At 43.6% G+C, this 18,938-nt stretch overlaps 1 protein-coding gene and 1 pseudogene across 1 annotated transcript in view; both read right to left on the bottom strand.

Moving 5' to 3' along the window:
* The window catches only part of ATIC (5-aminoimidazole-4-carboxamide ribonucleotide formyltransferase/IMP cyclohydrolase), a 37,934-nt gene extending 27,358 nt beyond the window's left edge, over positions 1–10,576 (bottom strand). The window contains exons 1-4 of the mRNA XM_005574204.5: positions 10,475–10,576; positions 10,025–10,151; positions 4,371–4,447; positions 2,877–2,943 (exon numbers count right to left, since the gene is read on the bottom strand). Of these exons, the coding sequence (XP_005574261.3) occupies positions 2,877–2,943; positions 4,371–4,447; positions 10,025–10,151; positions 10,475–10,493 (290 nt within the window). The 5' untranslated portion in view covers positions 10,494–10,576. The remainder of the gene's footprint in view (positions 1–2,876; positions 2,944–4,370; positions 4,448–10,024; positions 10,152–10,474) is intronic.
* A 7,726-nt stretch (positions 10,577–18,302) lies between these two features.
* LOC123568204 (small nucleolar RNA U13) lies at positions 18,303–18,432 on the bottom strand (annotated as a pseudogene).
* Between the last annotated feature and the right edge of the window lie 506 nt (positions 18,433–18,938).

Here is an 18,938-nt window from a genome sequence, read left to right as displayed (position 1 = left end):
GCAAGGTGGCACACGCCTGTAATCCCAGTTACTTGGGAGGCTGAAGCAGGAGAATCACTTGAACCCGGGAGGCGGAGGTCAGTGAGCCAAGATCACGCAACTGCACTCCAACTCGGGTGACAAGAGCAAAACTCCGTCTTAAGAAAAGGAACAAAACAATAACATCCATTCTTACCACTTCTACTGAACACTGTACTAGAAGTTCTAGCCAGGGCAATTAGCAAAGAAAAGAAAATAAAAGGCATCAGGACAGGAAAGAAAGCAGTGAAGTTATCTCCATTTGCAGATGATATCATCTAGTATACCGAAAATCCCAAATTCACAAAAATAACCTCTTAGCACTAATAAATGAGTGCAGCAAAGCCGCAGGATATATGAACAATACACAAAATTCAATTGTATTAAAATATACATTGGCAATGAATGAGAAAAAAATTAAGAAAACAATTCTACTTCACAAGACAATGTTAAAAGAAATTAAAGACAATCTAAATGAATAGAAAGACACCCCATGTTCACAGACTGGAAAATTTAATATTCTTAGGATGGCAACATTTCCCAAATTGATCTACAGATTCAACACAATCCCTATGAAAATTCCAACTGCGTTGTTTTGCAGAAATGGACAAGCTGATTCTAAAAATCATGTGGAAATACAAGGGACCCCGAAGAGTCAAAGCCATTCTTGAATAAGAAAAAGGAAGTTGGAGGACTCACACTTGCTGATTTCAAAATTTATTACCAACCTGTAGTAATAGTGTGGTACTGGCATAACAATAGGCACGCAGACCAAGGGTGCCAAGACCATTCGATTGGGCAAAGAACAGTCTTTTCAACAAACGATGCTGAGACAACTGGACAGCCACAAACAAAGTAAGACTTCTATTTCATGTCTGTATATAAAAATTAACTTAAAATGAAACAAAGACTAACACTATAATAACTAACACTAAAATAACTCTTAAAAGAAATGTACACAGGCTGGGTGCAGTGGCTCACGCTTGTAATTCCAGCACTTTGGGAGGCCGAGGCGGGTAGATCACCTGAGGTCAGGAGTTCGAGACCAGCCTGGTCAACATGGAGAAACCCCGTCTCTACTAAAAACACAAAACAATTAGCTGGGCGTGGTAGCGGGCACCTGTAATCCCAGCTACTTGAGAGGCTGAGGCATAAGAATCGCTTGAACCTAGGAGGCAGAAGTTGCAGTGAGCCAAGATCACACCATTGTACTCCAGCCCGGGCAACAAGAGCGAAACTCCATCTCAAAAAAAAAAAAAAAAAAAGGAAGAAAGAAAGAAAGAAAATATACACAAAAATCTTCATCACTGAGGATTAGACAATAGTTTCTTAGATATGACACCATTAACACAAGCAACAAAAAAAAAATAAATTCAACATCATCAAAATTAAAAACTTTTGTGGGCTGAGCATGGTGGCTCACACCTGTAATCCCAGCACTTTGGGAGGCCAAGATGGGCGGATCACCTGAGGTCAGGAGTTCAAGACCAGCCTGGGATGTGGCAATTAATATGGTTTGGGATGTGTGTCCTCTCCAAATCTCATTTTGAAATGTGATCCCCAATGTTGGAGGTATGGCCTGGTGGGAGGTGACTGGGTCACAAGGGCAGATCTCTTATGAATGGCTTGGTGCCCTCCCCATAATGAGTCCTTACTCTGAGTTCATGTAGAGTTGGTTGTTTAAAAGAGCCGGGAAGGCCAGGCGTGGTGGCTCACACCTAATTCCAGCACTCTGGGAGGCCGAGGTGGGTGGATCATTTGAGGTCAGGAGTTCTGAGACCAGTCTGACCAACATGGTGAAACTCCATCTCTACTAAAAATAGTAAAAATGAACTGGGCGTGGTGACAAATGCCTATAATCTCAGCTACTCAGGAGGCTGAGGCAGGAGAATCACTTGAATGCGAGAGGCAGAGGTTGCAGTGAGCCAAGGTCGTGCAAATGAAGTCCAACCTGAGCAACAGAGTGAGACCCTGTCTCAAAATAAAATAAAATTAAATTAAGAATAAAATTTAAAAAGTAAAAGAGCCGGGCAACTCCTCCTCTCCCTCTCTCTTGCCTCTTCTCATGTGATATGCCAGCTCCCCCTCTGCCTTCCACTGTGACTGTAAGCTTCCTGAAGCCCTTACCAGAAGCTGACGCTGGCAACATGCTTCTTGTACCGTCTGTAGAACCATGAGCCAAAATAAACCTATTTTTATAAATTACCCAGCTTCTAGTATTCCTTTATAGCAATGCAGAATAGACTAACACAGTAATGGTTGCACAACTTCTGTGAACCACTGATTTGTACATTTTAAATTGGTGAGTTGTATGGTATGTGGATTAGATCTCAATAAAGCTGTTATGTATATTTAAGAGAAACAGCCAGTATCTTTATGCAAATAACTCAGTTAGTTGTGCAAGTTGATAATCCCTAATAGGAAAACCTGAAATCTGAAATGCTCCAAAATCTGAAATGCTCCAGAACCTGAAACTTTTTGCATGTCAACACGACACTTGGAGGAAATGCTCACTGGGGCATTTCGGATTTCTGAGGGATGCTCAACTGATATGTTATCGCAAATATTCCAAAATCTGAAGAAATCTGAAATCCAAGACACTTCTGGGTCCCAAGCATTTCAGATAGGGGATACTCAACCTATACATACTAAGATTTAGACTCTAACTTCCTAAAAACCTTAAGTATGTATTTTGGTTATATAAATCTGGCCAAACCAAAATGCTTACACACATACAAAGTCACACAGAAGGCAGGCAGTAAATGTCTACAGTGAGTAAGAAAAACCAGGGATACCAGGTCTGGCACAGTCTTTGTCATTGGTCATAATGTGTTCAAAGTTCAATTTCAGGTTTTTACCTTATAAGATTGAAATCAAGTCTGGTCATGTCAGCATTATCTTCTGGGATATTACGAGCCAGGATTCCTAATTTAACAAAGTTAAACAAAGTATTAGGTTCAAAAAACAAGTAAGATTAAGGAATTTCTTTCAACATAGTGTCTTCAATCAAATTAAATCCTCTTGATTAAAAACAAAAATTTTTTTTTTTTTTTGAGATGGTCTCGCTCTATTGCCCAGGCTGGATTGCAGTGGCGTAATCACAACTCACTATAGCCCTAATCTCCAGGGCTCAAGCAATCCTCCTACCTTAGCCTCCCAAGTAGCTGGGACTACAGGCATGCACCACCACAACCAGCTGGTCTTTTTAATTTTTTAAAGAGAAGGGGGGTATTGCCACGTTGCCCAGGGTGATCTTAAACTCCTGGGCTCAAGCAATTCTCCTGTCTCAGCTCTCAAAGTGCTGGGACTACAGGCAAGAGCCACCATGCCCAGCATAATAGTCTTAAAGAATATCAAACATATAGTTGAGGAGTTATCAAACAAAAAAATCAGGATTAACAGATATATTTGGCTGGCCACAGTGGCTCATGCCTGTAATATCAGCACTTTGGGAGGCTAAGGTGGGGGATTGCTTGAGCCCAGGAGTTTGAGACCAGCCTGGGCAACAAGGTAAGACCCCTTCCCTATAAAAAAATACAAGAATTAGTTGGTCATGGTGGCATATGCCTCTAGTCCCACCTACTTGGGAGGCGAAGGTGGGAGAACTGCTTGAGCCTGGGAGGCAGGCAGAGGCTATAGCGAGCCGTGATTGCACCACTGCACTCCAGTCTGGGCAAGAGTGGGACCCTGTCTCAAAAAAAAAAAAAAAAAAGGATACATTTAAAAATCTTTTCTTCAGTTCTTGCTCCCCTTTTCTTGAGCAATAAAATATAAAAAAGGTAAACAGAATCTTACAAAACTGTTTCTAGTTCCAGAACAGTCTATGCGTTCCTGTAAGTCAATGGATGTCTGATGATCTGTAGCCATTCAGCTTTATTCACCAAATTGTACCACAACTGACAAACTAGGATATCAGTTTCTTGTCACTTTGGTTTATATATAGTTCATTCTCAGGTGAATGAACAAATGTAAAGCACTTTGAAAAAACATTCTTTGGCAAGTCGGTTACATTGTGATGCTTCATTCTAAGTTTGAACTATTTTAAAAGTCTTTTCATACTATGAAATCTAAATATCTTCAGCCACTCGAGCAGGAAATACCAGCCTCTAAATTACACATCAGGTGAGGACTAATAGCAAGCAGAGGAAAACAATCTGAATTCATCAAGTAGTAAGACAAGCCGGATTTTAAACCAGTTCTAACATATTATGAAATTTGCCAGCAACTTCATAACATTAACTTTATATGTAAATTTCTCTTGAGCCTTTTTCTTCCTTTATTTTAGGACGTTATCAACTAAAATATTCCTAGAAACCACTGACTGTTCTACACTAAAGATACCAACCACTTACCAGCATGCACTGCAGGATGCAAAGTTTTCACACGTCCCCCCAACATTTCGGGAAATCCCGTCAACTCGGAGACATCTCTGAAAAACAGATAAACAGAATAGTACTACTGGTGTGGATGAACTGTTATTTTACACTATTCAAAGCATCTACTGTTTTCATTTCAAGAGATTTTGAGCGTGAATTCAACAAGAAAATTCTGATTTTTTAAGTCTTTCACTATACTTGATTTCTTAAGTAAAATTCTATTTACTTTTAAAAAAAAAGGTTATTTAATATATTTCCTAACTGTTGTGTATGTTCAGGGATAATTGGTAGCTATCACAGCATTGGTTTTATAATTTTCAGAGAATTTAGAAACTGAATCATAAGCCACACTCATTAAATATTACTAAGAAATACAACTGAGAAGTTGGCAGTATGTAACAAAAAGCATTAAAAATATCCTTGGCCGGGCACAGTGGCTCATGTCTGTAAACCCAGTATTTTGGAAGGCCGAGGCAGATGGATCACCTGAGTTGGGGAGTTCAAGGCCAGCCTGGCCAACATGATGAAACCCCATCTCTACTAAAAAAATACAAAAAATTAGCCGAGCGTGGTGGCTGGAACCTATAATCCCAGCTACTCTGGAGGCTGAAGCAGGAGAATCACTTGAACCCAGGAGATGCAGGTTGCAGTGAACCGAGATCATGCCACTGCACTCCGGCCTAGGCGACAGAGCAAGGCTCCAATCTCAAAAAGCAACAACGACACCACATGAAGATAGCGTATCAAGTGAGTGAAGACATAAAAGACTGTTTAATAAAGTGGTGTTGGTATTGGAATAACTGGTTAAAACCACACAAAAATACATTCCTTATGAATCAAAGGTTTAAGCATTTAAAAAATCATGTATGTAGCAAAATTAAATATGTATAATATTCTTTGCAATTATTAAACAAAGATTGAGAGGTCTGATTACAGAAATGTCAAATAAAAAGTTTTACATGGGGAAAAACAGTAAACTAGAAAAAATAATCACACAATGTGACAAAGGGTCAAGTGAAGGACTGTATTTAAATATTAATTTATATCACCAAGCTGACCCCTAGAAAGTTGTAACCATGAACACTCTGGCAGACTTTATAAGTTGTAATGGTGTGTAAAAATGTCCACAATATGTAAGAAAAAATAAAGCAGGGGCTGGATGGGGTGGTTCACACCTGTAATCCCAGCACTTTGGGAGGCCAAGGCAAATGGATCACCTGAGGTCAGGAGTTCGAGACCAGCCTGGCCAACATGGTGAAACCCCACCTCTACTAAAAATACAAAATTAGGCAGGCATGGTGGTGCACACCTGTAATCCCATCTACTCGGGAGGCTGAGGCAGGAAAATCGCTTGAACCCGGGAGGCGGAGGTTGCAGTGAGCCAAGATCACGCCACTGCATTTCAACCTGGGCAACAACAGCGAAACTCCATTTCAAAAAATAAATAAATAAATAAAGCAGTAAGCAAAACTGCATCTATTTTCCGTGTAAGCTATGAAATAAAGTGCATGCTTATAAAAATGCTAGAAGAAAAATATATTAACATGTTAAGAATTACAATCCATTTTTACTACCTTCTTTATAGTTTTCCACACTTTTGAATTTTCTACAATCAACATACATAGCTTTTTTTGAGATGGGATCTCACTATGTTGCCCAGACTGGAGTACAGTGGTTATTCACAGGTACAACTATAGTGCATGGCCGCCGAGAACTCCTGGGCTTAAGTAATCCTCCAAGTAGCTGAGACTATAATAAACACTTTAAAGCAGCAAGTTCTGCCAGTAAGATATGGAATTTCCTGGGTAGATACTCCTATTAAGGGGAGCCATTTGCAAAAGACTGGTGTTTGACCAATGACACACACAGTTCCAACATCCACAAACTGGTGACATAAATGTTTTCAAATTCAAAATTTCTTTTCCTGGGGTTCAGGAAATAAAATCCATTTCCTCCAAATGAAGACAGTCACTTAAAACTTAGAGAAGGTAGATTTATTTCTAGAATTAAACATTTGGGGTAATTAAAAAGCTTGCTACTCCTTTGAACTGAAGAATTTATACATAATCGCTGTAGTCTTGGGAAATAATTCTATGTATGCTCACTGCTGTATACTCACTAATTAAAATCCAATTAAAATCCATCAGTTTGCCTCATGGCGAGGTAATGGTTAACTTCCTGGGATAAAATGATTGTAGATAACAATACCCAAAAATATGCTCAGAAGCAGCCTCAGAACCAAGATCTCTTTTTTTTTTTTTTTTTTTTTTTTGAGACAGTGTTTCTTTCTGTCACCCAGGCTGGAGTGTAGTGACGGAATCTCAGCTCACTGCAACCTCCACCTCCCGGGTTCAAGCAATTCTCCTGCCTCAGCCTCCTGAGTAGCTGGGATTACAGGTGTGCACCACCACACCTGACTGATTCTTTTCTGTATTTTTAGCAGAGATGGGGTTTCACCATGTTGGCCAGGCTGGGCTCAAACTCCTGACCTCAGATGATCCGCCAGCCTCAGCCTCCCAAAGTGCTGGGATTACAGGCATGAGCCACTGCGCCCAGCCAGAACCAAGATCTTGTCCAGGCATCGTGGCTCACACCTGTAATCCCAGCACTTAGGGAGGCCAAGGCAGGCATAATTGCTTAAGCCCAGAAGTTCAAGGCCCGGGGGACAACATGGTGAAACCATCTCTATTAAAAATACAAAAATTAGTCAGGCATGCTGGTGTGCACCTGTAGTCCCAGCTACTCAGGAGGCTGAAGTAGAAGGATTGCCTGAGCCTGGGAGTTCGAGGCTGCAATGAGCCATGATTGTGCCACTGCACTCCAGCCTGGGCGACAGAGCAAGACTCTCTCAAAAACAAACAAACAAACAAAAATCTAACTTTCTCCTGTCCTCTTGCCTCTCACCCTTCATTCTTCCCTGAAGTCACAGAAACCAGAACTTCTCTTCCCCAGGGCAGGTTACAGAATCTAGAACCCCTTTTCCTAAAGCCAGTCATAAGAATTAAACTTATGATTCTAACTTACCCCTGGCTTTCTGTCTAGGAGCTGGCCATAAAGAAATCCTCTTATCTCCTTGCCCAGTAGTAGGACAGGAGACCCTGTTGGAGGGCAGGGTGGAGAAGGAATTTTAGAAATGCCAAGAAGAATCTGGACAAAAAGGCTTTCCTGGCTTTCTCTACCTCAGTCTACTAGCATACAGCATATCCTTGTTGTCCAATCATACTTCTACCTTTCTGTGTATTCGCTGTTGAACCTAAACATAAAAATGGATGGTTTTCCCTCTATCTCTGGGTCTTCATTCTGAAGGCTCTCATGTCATGTAAAACTTTGTTAAATAAATTTGTTATGCTTTTCTCTTATAACCTATCTTCTCTTATAAAAATATTGGTCGTGACACCTTTCCACCCCTACAAAATCTTGGCCTCGGGTGTGGTGGCTCACACCTGTAATCCCAGCAGGCCAAGGCAGACGGATCACTTGAGGTCAGGAGTTCGATATCAGCCTGGCCAACATGGTGAAACCCTGTCTCTATCAAAAATACAAAAAAATTAGCCGGGCATGGTGGCGGGCACCTGTAATCCCAGCTACTTGCGAGGCTGAGGCAGGGGAACTGCTTGAACCCGGGAGGCAGGGGTTGCAGTGAGCTGAGACAGTGCCATTGTACTCCAGCCTGAGCAACAAGAGCGAAACTCCATCTCAAAAAAAAAAAAAACTTGGCCTCTTACTAGCTGTGTAATCTCAAGCAAGTTACTTAACTACGTTGTGCTTAGTTTCTTTACCTATAAAATGGGGACAACACTACCTACACTAAAAAGTTGTTACAAGGACTATAAGAGTTTATATATGTAAAATACCACTGCAACTGAATAAAATACCACTGCAACTGAATAAAATACCACTGCAACTGAATAAAATACCACTGCAACTGAATAAAATACCACTGCAACTGAATGTGGCCTTTGTTGCAGAAAAACAAATGCTCCAAGTTGTTTACACTTCATTCAATGAACTTTACTGTGCTGGGTTCTAAATAAATCACTCATGGTGAACTTCTTACTCTTTCATAGAAGAGAAACACATTTACATTTCCAGTTTTGAAAGAAGATATGACCATAATGAAAGTAAGTGAGGAGTGGGTAGAGGTACAGAAATAAGACATCAGTTGACAGGTACCTAAAGTGGAAGACAGATACAGGACACAAGGGATCATTATATTTTTCTACTTTTGTGTCTGAAATGTTTCCATAATACAAAGTTTGGTGGGAAAAAAAAGAGACTACAGATGAGGATTTTGCTTAAAGAAGGTTCCATTACCATAGGAGGACCCAGTTTGGCCCAATGGAAAGAACACAGGTCTGGACTTCGAATTCTCATTCGGTTCCTGATGAGCAAAGAGCCAACTTGCCTGCCATGATTCTCACAGGTTTCCCATGAAAACCAGAGACAAGACACAAAAAGGCATCGGATAATATAAAATATGTGTTTGTTAACAAAGTAAGGCATGCTTACCATCTTGTTAAATTTAGGGAAGCTGTGTACTGCTCACATAGCTGAGAACTGCACAAAGAAAAGGTAGTAACCTACCTCTACATGGATCTAGAAACCAAGAAGCAAATTTTCCACATGACAACAAAAAGCAGACAGGCATCTTTCACCTCTTTCATTCTAAAATATGTTTCAGGGGTGGGCATCTCGTTCCTCCGAACTCTCACTGTCGTTTATTAAATAGCTATCCTACAGTCTTTTCCATTTTCTACCTTTCAGTAGACTTACTCCCTCTCCTACCAGAATGCCAGTCCTTGACGTCAGGAACGGCATCCTGCTTAATCACTTCTAAGTCCCTTCTTTCCACGGCCTAGTCAGCTAATGAAGGGCTTGTGAACGTGGGAATGAATGGTTTGCACCTTCATATGGTTACCGGAGATTCTAAGGGAAGGGAGGTAGATTGGAATCTTCATGATGTCAAGTTTTACTAACTCACCAAAGTAACTGAAGTTTTCCTGGAATAACAAGTGGCCCACCTACGTTAATCTGTTTAAGGAAGTGGCTAAGACTAGGGCCCTAAAATCAGGAACAGCACGGGTTCCAATCCTAGTTCTCCCTTACTCAACTCTTTAAACTTGTGCAGAAGTTGTTAAATCTCTCCAGTGTGTTGTCCAGGGTCTTTCTCTTGTCACCCAGGATGGAGTGCAATGGTGCAATCTCGGCTCACCACAACCTCTGCCTCTCAGGTTCAAGCGATTCTCCTGCCTCAGCTTCCCCAGTAGCTGCGATTACAGGCGTGTCCCACCACAACGGCTAATTTCTGTATTTCAAGTAGAGAAGGAGTTTCACCATGTTGGCCAGGCTGATCTCGAACTCCTGACCCTAAGTGATCCGCCCACCTCGGCCTCCCAAAGTGCTGGGATTACAAGCGTCAGCCAACGCGCCCGGCCGTCCAAGGTCTTAAAAGTTAGTAAATCTCTCTGAGCCTCATTTTTGTCTTCCATAAAGTGGGGAAGTATTGCACCAACCTCACAGCGCTACTGGGAGGAGTAAGTAAGGCATTTATTTAGCTCCTGGTGCCTAGAATACAATACTTCCTGGTTAATGTGATCACACTCCTTTCTGATGAACTAGCTGTGCCTTACCTGACTGCCAGACCAGCATCCCTGAGAGCTTTTGCAGTCCCTCCGGAAGCGACCAGATTCAAACCAAGAGAGGTCAGGTTTCTTGCAAATTCCACAAGGCCGGTTTTGTCAGAGACACTAAATAAGGCTGAAAGAGAAGGCATTTTTTTCTCATGACTCGCAGCACTTTGCACTGTGGTCTGCAAGGCCTTGGGAGGGTCTGGGGGAGGAGACTCTCGAATCGCAAGGCCAGCACCTGGACCCAGCGTTCGCAGGCCTGGCCCAGGCCTCCTCAGGTCCTACACCCGCGACCTGCTCTAAGGCGGGCCACACGCAGGCTGGGGCCCGGCTGGGGAGCGGGGACGCTGGCTTTCGGGCCGCAGCGCCGCCCCTGCATGCCGGGTCCCGCCGCCGCCGCCGATGGCGGGAGCTTGGGGGGCCACGAACCGCGCCGCTCCACTAGGGCCTCACCGAGCTGGCCAGGAGCCATGGCTGCAGGAACTGGGTTCGGGGCGAGCTGGAGGCAGCAGCAACGGCACCACGTGCGAAGGGAGGAGGGAGGACTGGATGTGCGGCTCAGGAAGCGGGTGGGCGGAGCTGTCTCCGGGCTTGTCACGTGGCCCGCCGGCCAGGTTCCGCGCTCTGCGCTGCTCAGTTTCAAACGCAAGATCCGCGCCCCAGGGCGGAAGGGAAAGGCCGGGTGGGGCGGGGCTCTGCCTGGCGCGCCTGGGCGGGGTGCTTGGGCTGGAAGGGATCCTGCCTGCGAGCCCAAAGTCCCGGCTTGGGAGCCGCCATCTACCCACGCCCCCAAAGTGAGGCCACCCCACGGCCTCTGGGGCAAACGCCTGTTATTCTAGGAAGCCTGTCCCCAGAGGCTGGAATGTACATAAAAGTGCCAAAGCACCCATGCTGAAAACAAACTAAACCAAAGGAATAGTTCACATAGCGGCAAAGCTGGAAAGTATCTGGACAGTTATTTACCATCCTCCGTTTTGTTTGTTGCTGTTTGTTGGTTTTTGTTTGTTTTGTTTTGTTTTGAGATGGAGTTTCGTTCTTGTTGCCCTGGCTGGAGTGCGATGGCGCGATCTCGGCTATGTCACATGCAACCTGCAACCTCAGCCTCCCGGATTTAAGAGCTTCTCCTGCCTCAGCCTCCCAAGTAGTTGGAATTATAGGTAGGCGCCACGATGCCTGGCTAATTTTTGAATTTTTAGTAGACATGGGGTTTCACCATATTGGCCAAGCTGGTCTCAAACTCCTGACCTCAGGTGATCCGCCTGCCTCAGCCTCCCAAAGTGCTGGGATTACAGGAGTGAGCCACCACGCCCAGCCTGTTTTTTGTTTGTTTGCTTGCTTGTTTCTTTGTTTTGAGACAGGGTCTCGCTCTGTCTCCCAGACTGGAGTGCAGTGGCGTGATCTTGGCTCACTGCAACCTCTGCCTCCCGGGTTCAAGCGATTCTCCTGCCTCAGCCTCCCAAGTATCTGGCCTTAGAGGCACTCACCACCACGCCTGGCTAATTTTTGTATTTTTAGTAGAGATGGGGTTTCGCCATTTTGGCTAGACTGGTCTCGAACTCGTGACCTTAGGTGATCCACCCGCCTTGGCCTCTCAAAGTGCTGGGATTGCAGGCGGAAGCCACCATGCCCAGCCTAGAATCAATTTTTTGACCTCCAAATATGTTAACCCTTTGCTCTGAACACTTTTCACATTCCTACGAGGAATATATTAAGATTATCGCAGTGTCTTCAGTGTGTGCGCCAACTTTGAATTTAAAAAGGAAATTTCCTTGGCCAGTCACTATTAGGTTTTTACAGGAAATTGAAAGCAGGGAAAGGAGAAAACAATGCTGACATTTATTGATAAGGGGAAATAAACAGTTGCTTAGGCATCAGGCATTTGTCTGTTATGTGAATTACAAATACTTATTCGATTCAATACATTTTTATTGAGCCGTTTCTGCCTGGATGGCAGAAATACAGTGTCAGAAGACAGAGATAAATATCACCTAAGCACTGTCCTCGAGGAGCTCACGATGGAATGAAAATGTAGACACATGATGTATAACTAAAAAATACTAATAGAGGCCGGGCGCGGTGGCTCACGCTTGTAATCCCAGCACTTTGGGAGGTGGAGGCGGGCGGATCATGAGGTCAGGAGATCAAAACCATCCTGGCTAACACGGTGAAACCCCGTCTCTACTAAAAATACAAAAAAATGGCCGGGCGCGATGGCTCACGCCTGTAATCCCAGCACTTTGGGAGGCCGAGACGGGCGGATCACGAGGTCAGGAGATCGAGACCATCCTGGCTAACACGGTGAAACCTCGTCTCTACTAAAAAATACAAAAAACTAGCCGGGCGAGGTGGTGGGCGCCTGTAGTCCCAGCTGCTCAGGAGGCTGAGGCAGGAGAATGGCGTAAACCCGGGAGGGGGAGCTTGCAGTGAGCTGAGATCCGGCCACTGCACTCTAGCCTGGGCAACAGAGCCAGACTCCGTCTCAAAAAAAAAAAAAAAAAAAAGCAAAAAAAATACAAAAAAATTAGCCGGACGTGGTGGCGGGCACCTGTAGTTCCAGCTACTCGGGAGGCTGAGGCAGGAGAATGGCAGGAACCTGGGAGGCGGAGCTTGCAGTGAGCCGAGATCACGCCACTGCACTCCAGCCTGGGCAACAGAGCCAGACTCCGTCTCAAAAAAAAAAAAAAAAATAGCCGGTCGTGATGGTGGGCGCCTGTGGTCCCAGCTACTCTGGAGGCTGAGGCAGGAGAATGGCGTGAACACAGGAGTCGGAGCTTGCAGTGAGTCGAGATCGCGCCACTGCACTCCAGTCTGGGCAACAGAACCAGAGTTTGTCTCAAAAAAAAAAAAGAATTAATAGAGAAAACATGGCACTAAACTGATTTTGTAGAGCTTCTTTCATTACAGACTCTTTCATTTACAGATGTTTATTCTGGGGCCTGATGCGGTGTCTCATGCCTGTAATCCCAGTGCTTTGGGAGGCAGAGATAGGAGAATCACTTGAGGGCAGGAGTTTGAGGCCAGCCTGGGCAACATAGTGCATGCCTGCAGTCCTAACTGCTTGAGAGGCTGAGATGGGAGGAGTTTGAGGTTACAGTGAGCTATGATTGCAGGGCTGCATTTCAGCCTGGGCTACAGAGCAAGACCCTGTCTCTTAAAATTTTTTTAAAAATAACAGGCTGGGAGTGGTGGCTCATGTCTGTAATCCCAGCACTTTGGCAGGCTGAAGCAGGTGGATCACTTAAGGTTAGGAGTTCGAGACCAGCCTGGCCAACAGGTGAAACCCCGTCTCTAATAAAATACAAAAAGTGGGTCAGGCACAGTGGCTCACACCCGTAATCCTAACACTTTGGGAGGCCAAGGCAGTTGGATTGCCTGAGCTCAGGAGTTCAAGACCATCCTAGGCAACATAGTGAAACACCGTCTCTACTAAAAACATACAAAAAATTAGCCGGGCATGGTGGCGGTGCCTGTAAACCCAGCTACTCAGGAGGCTGAGGTGGGAGAATCGCTTGAACTGGGAGGTAGAGGTTGCCATGAGCCGAGATAGTGCCTCTGCACTCAAGCCTGCACCTACAGAGCGAGACTCTGTCTCAAAAAATAAAAATAAAGATATTTACTTTGATTAATTCTCCCATAGTTTTAGAATCCCGACTTGATAGGACTTAATATGTTAATGACAAAAAGAGTAAATGAGTTTTTTACTAGCTTTGTGATCCTGGCCAAGTCCCTCCATCTTTTGGGGACCTTTGTTGCTTTACCTGTAATATGGACATAGTATTTTTTCTGCAGTCTTCATCATCTTTTAAGAAGCAAATTTAAGTACAGGTAGTCTACTGAAAGTACAAACTGCAAAGAGACTAATAAGAGTAAAATAGAGGTGTAATCTCCTTCTCGGTTCCCTTGGTCTGGCTAATCAGGTATCTTTCGGGGCACCAAAGTATGTCTTCAAAGATCTAGTCACCAGCAAGCTAGTGTTTTAGAAAAGGGAGATGTTCTCACAAAGATGAGAATGTATCTTTCACCAATGGTTTATTGCAGAATTATTGTTTCAGAAAGACAGAAAGGGTGTGTATACACTATAATGATTACATTTTCATTTCTTTTCTTCTTACTTCACATACCTCCCAAAGGAAACTTGAAGACCCTGAAATCATATTAATATACCTTAAAATATTTAATGTACATGAATTGTTTCAGTTCTTTGGAGGTGTTATAATCTGGTTTTGCCCCTATGCTGTTTGTTTCTTGTGTAAACTCATCACTTTCTCTGAAAAACCTCCATCTCCCTTCCAAATCTTGGATCTCCTATTGGACTCTAAGGATTAATAAAGCTGTGCCATCTTGGGCTGACTTGCTCCAAGGGTTTGTCCACTCAAGTGGATGTAGTTTGTCATATAAAGTGATTCCCAGGAGCTTGGTACAAAATTCCTCTCTATTGTGGTTCAGAAGATTAAACGAATTTATGACCTATTATGAAATTCTAACATTTTTCTTGAAGGTCCTGGAAGTGTTTGGAAATATAAAGCTGACAATAATACAAAGAATGAATTGGAATAGTAGGGAGTAGAGAAACTGGTTAGGAAGGTTTTGCATCCACTCACACATAAGAAGGTGGAAAAGAAGTGATCTATGTGAGACAACTCAAAAGAGGTACAATCAGCAGGATGAAGGGATAAATTAGATATAGGAAATATTAGAAAAAAGTAAGGATGACTCCATCAGTTCTTGCTTTAAAATATAAAAATATATGTAAGAGAAAGAACAGTTGTGGCATGTGTTTATTTTAATTTAAGGTCAGTGTCAGCGGTTCGGTAAATATGTTTGCGTTTCTAAATATTGATTTTAAAGTCTAGATAATTGTGGACACAGTTAAAATCATATAGCAAATTGTTGGCAATACAAATGAAATTCAGGAATAAAAGTGAGGTTAGAGATAAATAAATGTGGAAAGTTAATGAAATTCAAGTAGTAGTTGAAGCCTAGAAGAAGATAAGCTTACTTAATTAGGTCTAACAGATAACCTGAGCGAGAAAAAAAGCAAAAGAAAGAAAATTCATTCAGGAAGGCATTTAATGTTTTTCGGTTTTTTGAGACCAAGTCTTGCTCTATCACCCAGGCTGGAGCGCAGTGACGCGATCTTGGCTCACTGCAACCTCTGCCTTCTGGGTTCAAGCAATTCTCCTGCCAAGTAGCTGGGATTACAGGTACATGCCACCACGCCTGGCTAATTTTTATAGTTTTAGTAGAGACAGGGTTTCACCATGTTGGCAAGGCTGGTCTTGAACTCCTGACCTCAAGCGATCTGCCCATCTTGGCCTCCCAAAGTACGAGTATTACAGGCATGAGACACTGCAGCCAGCAGATGAGGAGACACTTTGTCCTTTTGGATAAAATAGAGCAGAGAAGAGAGACAGGGCAGAGGTAGCTGCACCTTTAAGAAGGCTTGGCAGAGAATTCCTTACTGACAAGGTACATTTGAGTAAGGACTGGAGGGCTGGGTGGGGGATAACAAGCCACAGGGCATTTGAAGGAGAAAGTTCCAAGCGGTGGGAACAACAAGTGCAAAGGCCATGCATAGCGAGTGTGGCTGTAGTGTCTAAGGAATGTCAGGAAGGGCAGTATGGTAGCAACAGAGGGAACTTCACTAGGAGAAGGAGGACACAGTGTCAGCAATCAGGTTGGATAAGGCTGTATGGGCACATCGTAAAGACTTTGGCTTTTATTCTGAATGAGAAAGGAAGCCCTTGGAGAGTTTTGAGAAGGAGTGACATCTAATTTACCTCTTTCACACACTCACTCTGGTTACGAAAGCTCTCACAGTAATCTAGAACCTTAAAACTAGGTGAAACATGAGGGTGGCATGGCCCAGAGTGGCAGCAGTGGACGTTGGAGGAAGTAATTAAATGCCAGATACATTTTGAAGGAAGACCAATAAGATTTGTTAACAAATTGGATGCCAAGTGTGAAAGGAAGAGAAGGAGCATGGACGACCTCTTGTAGAACCGGAAGAATAAAGTTGACATCAGCTGAAAATGGGAAGGATACAAATGTAGTAGCCCTGGGGGGAAGACAGAGTTAAGTGTAGGACACTGGATACCTAGGATACTGTGTGTCAAATACTGCCAGTAGGTCAAGTCTGATGAGGACTGAGCGTGACCACTAGATGTTGGATTATCCTGACAAGGACACATTTGGGGAAGTGGTACAGACGAGGATCTGGCTGGAGTAGGTTCAAGAGAGAATGAGGGGGCTGAGCATGGTGGCTCACACCTGTAATCCCAGCACTTTGGGAGGCTGAGGTGGGCAGATCATTGAGGTCAGGAGTTTGAGATCATCCTGGCCAATATGGTGAAACCCGTCTCTACTAAAAATGCAAAAATTAGCTGGGTGTGGTGGGGTGTGCCTGTAATCCCAGCTACTTGGGAGACTGAGGAATGAGAATCACTTGCATCTGGGAGACTGAGGTTGCAGTGAACCGTTGCACTCCAGCCTGGGCAACAGAGTAAGACTCCATCTCAGAAAAAAAAAAAAGAGAGACAGAATGAGGGAAGGAATTGGAGATTTGAAATAGAGATGACACTTTTAAGGAGTTTTGCTCTTAAACGGGGTTTGTCAACCTCAGCAGTATAGACATTTTGGAGCAGATAATGCTTTGTTGTGTGTGGCGGGGGATGGGGGGGTGCATCGTGCACATTTGAGTATGTTTAGCAGCATCCAAGGCTTCTACCACTAGATACCAGTAGCACCCCACTCCAGTTGTGACAACCGGAAATGTCTTCCGACGTTACCAAATGTCTCCTGTGGGAAAAACTGCCCCCAGATGAGAACCGCTACTCTAAAAGGAGAGTAGAGGAGTAGCATGGTAGCTGGTAGTGCAAGTGGGTCCAGGGAGCTTATTGATATTTTGGTTTTGTTTTTTTGACATAGGGTCTCACTCTGTTGCCCAGGCTGGAGTACAGTGGTGCTATCACAGCTCACTGCAGCTTTGACCCCCCGGACTCAAGATCCTCCTGCCTCAGCTTAGCAAGTAGTTGGAACTACAGATGCAGGCCATCACATCTGGCTAATTTTTGTAAAGACTAGGTCTCACTGTGTTACTCTGGGCTTAAGTGAGCCTCCTGCTTTTGGCCTCCCAAAATGTTTGGATAGCAGGTGTGAGCCACCACACTCAGCCTTGTTTTTTCTTAATCTGAAAGAATAAATACTCACATTTGTATGTCTGTAACACTGACTGATTCAGTAGGGAAGAGGGAAATGTGATAATGCAAGAGAAATGCAAGTCTTATTGTAGAGGGATCTACCTAGGGACTGTCAGCGGGGAGGGAAAAGCTTCTACAAGGAAATAATTTTTTCTTTTTTTTAGACAAAGTTTCACTCTGTTGCCCAGGCTGGGTGCGGTGGCGCGATCTCAGCTCACTGCAACCTCTGCCTGCCGGGTTCAAGCGATTCTCCCACAGACGTACACCATCACACCCAGCTAATTTTTGTACTTTTAGTAGAGACAGGGTTTATCCATGTTGGCCAGGCTGGTCTTGAACTCCTGGCCTCAAGTGATCCACCCACCTCAGCCTCCCAAAGTGCTGGGATTACAGGCATGAGCCACGGCCCCCAGCCTCTGCCTCTTATTCTAGATTACTTATGTCAACCACTTAACTCCAGTCTCTATCATATCTCACACTTGGCTGAATAGCCACCATCAGCATTAATAGTTGTTATAGCTTTCTCAGCACCTGGACTCCTACTACCAATGTTTCTACAAATAAAATATCAGAATGAATCCAAGAACAAATAGATCTTATGTTACCTCTCTCTCTAAAGGCTTTCTTGATTGCTGTATCCTCCATGTGGTGGATTGATTCTTTCCCCTTTTTTGATCCAGGAGCTTATTTAATTGTAACACCTGTATCATTGAATTTCACTCATTTGTCTGTTTCCTTTCTTCCTTTCTTTATTTTTTAAATGTTAGACAGGTAATGTGCTGATGTCCTGATGTTGTAACAAGGTTGTTTTTTGTTTGTTGTTGTTTTTGAGATAGAGACTTGCTATGTTGGCCAGGCTGGAGTGCAGTGACACAATCTCGGCCCACTGCAACCTCAGTCTCCTGGGTTCAAGAGATTCTTGTGCCTCAGCCTCCCAAATAGCTGGGATTGTGGGTGCAGGCCACCATGGCTAGCTAATGTTTGTATTTTTAGTAGAGACGGGTTTTGCCATGTTGGCCAGGCTGGTCTTGAACTGCTGGCCTCAAGAAATCCACCCATCTTGGCCTCCCAAAGTGCTGGGATTACAGATGTGAGCCACCATTGTAACAGGGTTTGAGGAAGGTACTTCTCACAGAAGCATCTGAAAACCCAAAGCAAAGTTTTCAAAGCATTTGAAAACCCAAACATCATGCTTATGAACTGCAAAAGGATCACACTTATTTCTTTACAAGCTGTCTGCCCCTTCATGCTGAACCCCTCTTTATGGGCAGGGACTACATTTTATTTCTCTGTGCTTATCTGAGTGCCTAATACAATAACTAGTAGATAACACACTAACTATAGACACTTAAAAGATCTATCTCTACTACTCTCTACTCTTAGTCTCCGTCACCTCCAATTCATGGACACAGATATTCATTCACAGAGATCTGGGGACCTGGTTCACAGTCTTTGTGTTCTACCTCAACTCCTACGTTATTTTGGTAAGGTCAATATCCCCATCAATGGCTCATTGAATATCCTTGCGTTTCAATTTTCTGATTCCAAGAATGTGTGGGTGTTAATTCCTTAGAACTATCCTTGAGAAAGTCCTACAATTATGTTATTATAATTAGAGTTTCAATATGAGTTTTTACCTATTAATGACATTAAAACCAAATAAAAATATATTGTTTTAGGTGAACTATAATTTATTGTCCAAACCAGAACAAATTTTA

The sequence above is a fragment of the Macaca fascicularis genome, chromosome 12 (genome assembly GCF_037993035.2).
Source record: "Macaca fascicularis isolate 582-1 chromosome 12, T2T-MFA8v1.1".
In the NCBI taxonomy this organism is placed as follows: domain Eukaryota; kingdom Metazoa; phylum Chordata; class Mammalia; order Primates; family Cercopithecidae; genus Macaca; species Macaca fascicularis.
Note: the sequence above shows the minus strand (reverse complement) of the source record. Positions and strands in the feature narration are given on the sequence as shown.